This window comes from Solea senegalensis, linkage group LG16, assembly GCF_019176455.1.
Source record: "Solea senegalensis isolate Sse05_10M linkage group LG16, IFAPA_SoseM_1, whole genome shotgun sequence".
Classification (NCBI taxonomy): Eukaryota; Metazoa; Chordata; class Actinopteri; order Pleuronectiformes; family Soleidae; genus Solea; species Solea senegalensis.
The window spans coordinates 6,543,471-6,549,654 of NC_058036.1; the positions used below are offsets into that span (position 1 = coordinate 6,543,471).

The 6,184-nt window shown below is 41.4% G+C and overlaps 1 protein-coding gene across 2 annotated transcripts in view; it reads left to right on the forward strand.

The window, feature by feature from the left end:
• plekhh1 (pleckstrin homology domain containing, family H (with MyTH4 domain) member 1) overlaps nt 1–6,184 on the forward strand; it is a 48,877-nt gene that overhangs the window by 30,377 nt on the left and 12,316 nt on the right. For both annotated transcript variants that reach the window (XM_044047623.1, XM_044047622.1), the window contains exons 9-15: nt 1,218–1,296; nt 2,507–2,598; nt 2,721–2,868; nt 3,318–3,454; nt 4,678–4,788; nt 4,910–4,996; nt 5,287–5,445. In XM_044047623.1, the coding sequence (XP_043903558.1) occupies nt 1,218–1,296; nt 2,507–2,598; nt 2,721–2,868; nt 3,318–3,454; nt 4,678–4,788; nt 4,910–4,996; nt 5,287–5,445 (813 nt within the window). The remainder of the gene's footprint in view (nt 1–1,217; nt 1,297–2,506; nt 2,599–2,720; nt 2,869–3,317; nt 3,455–4,677; nt 4,789–4,909; nt 4,997–5,286; nt 5,446–6,184) is intronic.

Below are 6,184 nucleotides of genomic sequence, written 5' to 3' on the forward strand. Positions count from 1 at the left end.
CAAAAGAGGAATACTTAACTATTAATAATCGATGAATCGAACAATCGATGCAGCCCTACTAAACTCAACTCAAACCTTACAGCCCGTACAGTGCCGCAGTTACAGTAAATATAAAAAAATAATAAAATACATAAACACAGTGCAATATAAAGAAGTTCAAATTAAAGTCTAAGTTCATTATCGTGTATGTTTCACAGAATGACTCGACCACCAGCAGATGTTATCTATTAGCTGTTTATCTTAGCACTAAGACTAAAAATAAGGTAAAACAAATTTACTGTGAACGTTATCTCTTTGTTTAATCCACGTATAAACCAAAAAAAACTCCTTTAAATGAGATGTAACATGTTTTTTTAATGTAATTGTAGGCATGTAAATAAGCTACTTTTGCTAAGCTAAGCAGCTGTGTGGTACTGATGTGTTTGTTGTAACGAGTGACGCAAATTGTTAGTTCCACGAGTGAAGTAATCTGTTACTTAGTTGTTTTAAGTATAAGTAATACATTACTTTAAAGTATTTCTTCGCATAAGGAAAAGAAAACGCCGACCGCAGAGTCATAGCTATAGTAGCACCTTAGCTATGCGTCGACTAGCCTCGTCGACGCATAGCTAAGTAGCATATAGCATATGCTACTCTCCGCCGAGTGCCGTGGGGCAGATCGCGCTCTGCTCGTTCACGTGTTATAACCTCCTGTATACGCACTTGTATCGCATGTTTTGTGATCAAACTAAATCTTCTTTAAAGCGCTATTAAGTGGACTTTCGCTGTCCCTTATTCCTGTTATTTTTAGCCTCAGTGTCGGGACCTCTCGGTACATTTAAACGCGCGTGTGCGTCACATTTATTCATAAGTAATGCAGTCACGTCATATGCTTTTATGGGCATTTATTGCCAGAAATTAAATATGCTGCCCATACTTTTAATTAAATTAAAGTTTTGTAGCCGTGGTTAACTTTGGCCACCATCTTGCATTGTGATATTTCTACAGTGGCCTAAATGGACAAACCAGTCACAGCCTGGTTTTAGTGTTCTGAAGTGAAAGCTTCATTCTGCTTCGTGAGAAAGAGAAGACTGAGTGGAGGAATCTACTGTGTTTGTAATGATCTGTAGTCAGGAAAGCAAAAAGACTGTACTTTATAGATTTATCCAGCAAAGAGCTTGATGTCAATGTGTTTTACCACGTGAAAGTTTAGTATTTTGACACTTTTCTCTCTGCAGGAGAGTCGTATCTATGCTGTGGCCAAGTCAGGAATGAGAGTATCGGAGGCCTCTCCTGGAGCCAGGGGCCCCGGACGAGGTGAGTCTGCAGCAGCAGCCAGAAACATGAACCTTCCGCACGTCTGCTCTTACAGTGAAGTCACAAGAAACTTTGTGTAAGTCTATCTGCCTGAGCGGGTCCTGAGCCTGGGTGGTGTTTCGGAGATGAATCGGTGACGTGACGTGTCATTCAGCTGATGCTTGAGCTCGCTGTGTGGTGTGGGGGGGGGAGCGTGGATCTGTCACTGGTGCCTTTGATGGCACTTCCTCTGGCTCGAGGCGCCGCACACCTGTGCAGATGTGGGTTACAGAGGAGTATGGGAGGGGGACGGCGCAGACAAGACACGCTGCTTTTTAATCAGCCATAATGAAAGGGACGTGCTGTAATTACTGCTGTGCGCGCTGTCCCGACATCATCCATCTTGTCTGTTTGCAGACAGCGAGGTTCTGACAGCGCTCCGACGGCCCAGTCCTCGCGCACACACACACACACATAGGTACATGTAGCTCACGGCTAAAAGGCTGATGGGGATGAAGTTGTATCTTGTTCAGCATATTCATCATGTTTGTACCTGACGGTGCATCTGTTGTTGATTTCGATTCCAAAAATACTTTCAGTCTAAGGACAGGTTGAAGCTTTTATACCAGCACTTACCTCAGTGGTTTTGAAAGATCTTAAAATAAAACTCAGCGTGCTGCAGTAGCCTGACTTGACCTGGTATAAACGATCCTCACTGTGATGTCACCGTTTTGTAGTTTGGTGATGAGCGCCACCTTGTTTTTGTTTTGTTTTTGTACATGTCAATCACATCACATAAACATAAAAATATCCTGCTTTCATCATCTACTTGACTCTAAATATGACCATAATTTACAAAAAATGGACATGGTGCTGTATTTAAAAAAGACATATATCCACTGATGGAGACCAGATCTTTTTTTAATATAAAACATTTCTGCTTTTCAACACCACGCCTTTGACAAAGTAGCGGTTTGATTAAAATGTTTGGGGAAAAAATTGCATAAAAATAAGACTTTTATGAAAACACTGACTAAAAATCAGCATTTAGCAATGAAATGTCTACAGTCTCAATATTTAACAGAGGAGTCTGGTGTATTTAGCGACATGTCACGGAGAAGGCACCATGTGTGACGGCCTTATTTAGTTCCTCATGGATTTTCTTTCAAAATAAAAGTCTAAAAATGCGCAGCAGCTTGTTGATATATGTATATATATTTTTGTGTTGCAGGGTCATGTTTACCCCAGTATCCAGCGGCAGGTCCGTTCACCCAGTTGATCTATAAGAATATAAACGTTCCAGTTTACACCACACTGAAAGGGGTGAGTGAAACGTTTTGGGGGGGGTGTTGTAAACATCAAGTTACTTTTCTTTCCTTTTTTTTAATCGGCCCTGAAATTAAAACCTGGCTGTTTTGCCGTGCTCCGTTGTCCATTTACTTCAGAAAGCCACTCAGATCAGCAGTGTACCTCTACCTGACGACGACTCCGGCTCGGAGGACGACAGCAGTTCTCTGGCCAGTTTACGGACGTCCATCCTGAGCCCGGAGAGGAAAGGCAGCATCCCTGGAAGCCCACGTGCCGTCAAGAGAGGTGAGGATTGTTAGTTGTTAATCAAAATCATCTCATTCCAAACGGCTGATTTTTCAGCGTATCAAAACATTAATGCTACATAAACAGAGGGAGCGGTGTTTTATTTTTCCACATGGTACATTGGAACGCAGTTGCGAGATGCTGCGTTGAACAAAAATCGGACCAACGGGAGACACCGGAAAGTCCTTGACATGAAAAATAGTTGACACAGTCAAATGGAAATAACAACACTCGGCAGCGAAGCGCACAATGACTTAGAATACAGTAACTGCTGGAATGCGCTGCACGTCACACACTCCTGGTTTTTCCATTTCCAGCCGTTTTCTCCTCAACCACCTGCGGCTCGCTGGCTCTCAACCATGACATGAATCATTTATCTCCTCTGCTTTTCTCCCGTCGACCATTTTTAGTTACCTTTGCTTTTTTTTCTTCTTCTTCTTTTCACCTAGGTGTGTCCATGTCCTCCGTAAGCTCTGAAAGTGACTACGCCATCCCTCCTGACGCCTACTCCCTGGACAGTGATTACTCAGAACCAGAGCATAAAGTCCAGCGTACTTCGTCCTACTCCTGCGAGAGCACTGGGCCTGTGAGTACTGACAGAAATATTCGCAGTGTTTGTGTGTGTGTGTGTGTGTGTGTGTGTGTGTGTGTGTGTGTGTGTGTGTGTGTGTGTTCCTCCCACAGTCCAGTGTGAATGATTGTTTGTCTCTGTGAACCTCTTCAGACCTGGTATTAACATCCATCCTCAGGGATCCAGGCACATTCAGGTCTGAATGTGTCCTCAGGTCTGATCATGAAAACCACATTTGTAGTTGGTTTGAAGACACATTGAAGACACATGTGGCCACATTCTTTTTTATTACCCCACTATCTTATCTTATCTTATTCCTGAGCTGCAGGAATCTGTACCCATGATGCATTAGAGGCCACCTCCTCAACTCTACTATACATCTGACCCACAGTTGTTGTTGTTTTTACACTAATCAACATCCAGAGGTGGAAAGTAATGAATTACATTTACTCAGGTTTGTTTGTGTACTTATAAAGTAATTTTTAAATTTTTAAATTTGTAATTTCACTTTTAAAAGTACTGTACTTCACTATGTTTTAAACCACAGCTGATACTGAGTTTGCCTGAATTAAAAAAAAGAAAAAGAAAAGATAATAATAATAATAATAAATCACACTGGGAAACTTTGGCAGTGAAAGATGAGGACAGGACAGGTGAATGATGAGGACAGGTGAATAATGAGGACAGGACAGGTGAATGATGTGGACATGTGAATGAGGACAGGTCCCTGAGTGAGTGAGAAAGTTAAAACATTTGTAACCTTTGACCCATTTTGACTGAACCATTATGTGTTTACATTTTTTATTTTGACAGCACTTTAATTTGTAAAGGTTTGCCTTTAATTAAAAGCAATTCATGTGAGATTTGTGTCCCCCTGTCCATTTTACACGACACAAGAAAGAACCCCAGCCTTGTTAAAAAACTAAGTAAGTCACTTTTACTTTGAGTAAATGAAATTACTTTTACTTAAGTACATTTTTAGACCAGTACTTAAGTAAAATGTTATCGAAATAGTGTCACTTTTACTTTTTCCACTAACATCCATACATTGATTTCTTTGTAGTCACAGACACAACAACACTCACCATGATATAAGTTATATTTTGTTGTATTTATGTTTAAAAAGTAATTTCATGTTACAGCAGTGTTAGTAGAGGTGTCACATGTGGTTGACCCTCAGTTTAGACGATGATGATGATGGATGGAGATAATGGTGAGGCTTTTTTCTGTGTCTGTAGGAGATGCTGGAGAAGTCCGGGTACCTGCTGAAGATGGGCAGTCAGGTGAAAGCCTGGAAGCGCCGCTGGTTCATCCTGAGGAACGGAGAGATCCTCTACTACAAATCTCCTGTGGGTGTCTCCTTACTGGTCGCGTCCTTCTAAAGTTGTGCTGTCTGCAATCGGTAACGTTGCCCGAAAGGTTCAGAGTGTAGGACTTAGTTTGTTTCTTTGCTTTTCACATTGTTTTCAGAGTGACGTGATCAGGAAACCTCAGGGTCAGATTGAGCTCAACTCCTCCTGCCGCATCGTACGCGGAGAAGGTGCGCAGACGTTTCAAGTAAGTGGGGAAACGGAGTGCGTGTAAAATTCTACTCGCAAAGTCGCTGTTGCTCTGCTAGTTATTACCATTTTCAGCATGCAAAAGTGATGTTATTGTGGTGCTAGAGCTTTTCCGCTGCATACCAGAGCAGCAGCTTAAGATGACATCAGTTGTAGCATTGGACTGGAATGTTTTACTGGCTCTACGGAAGCTGATTCTGATCTCCTCTGACACGATGATGCTATCTCGGTCCACCCGGCTTAGCATTTTTCCCATATTTCCACCTTTTTTTTCCCTCGTCTTATCAGTTGATTACCGAGAAGAAGACCTTCTTTCTCACCGCCGACTCACCCAACATCCTGGAGGAGTGGATCAGGGTCCTGCAGAACATACTCAAAGTCCAGGCCAGCAGCCCAGTTACTGTGGAGACCACAGGCAAGCCCACCGTCAGAGGCTGGCTCACAAAGGTCAGGACTTCAAATCTTATTGTTATAGTAGATAGTTTTGATTATTTCACTGTGTGGCTGCATGTTAAATAGGTACGACTTTCATGTCTATGCAATATGAATTCACCGAAGACCAGCTTGATAAAAATGTGTCATGGTCTAAGGTTTTTTTTGTGATTTTATTTTATTTTATGTATATTTATATAGGCAGTTATTGAATTAGGTGATGAAGTCTTCACACTAATTATTAATAGTAATAACTTCATTTGTGTAGGACTTAAAGAATTGGACTTTTAAAAGAGGAGTTTTAAGAGGAGTTTTAAAATGCAGCATTTAAAAAGAAAACATCCAGTCAATGGTCCAGATATTTGTATGGTTTAAATACACAGTTCCTAGTTTAGTAATGTTAGTAAGCAGCGGGGGATCATGGGAAAACTGGGTTTGGAGAGACAAAAAGGTAAAAAGACAAAATGAAATGGTCTGTTGCCTTGAATAGAAACACAAATGTCAGTGGACTTAAAGAGTGTTGTTGAATGCAATAATGCTATACTATAATATCTTAAAGTAGATGTTTCATTTCTGCTGCACAAACACCCTTAAATTGTAATTGAAATGTAGTCAGAAGTGTCACGTGTTTGTAAATCCACCGCGCAGCTCTGGTACATGCAGGTGAACCAGGCTTTGTCCCTGAAGTGGAGGCCAGAAATAACTCTTTTCAGGCCTAACATGGTCCCTCAGACAGATATAGAAGTCTCTGTCA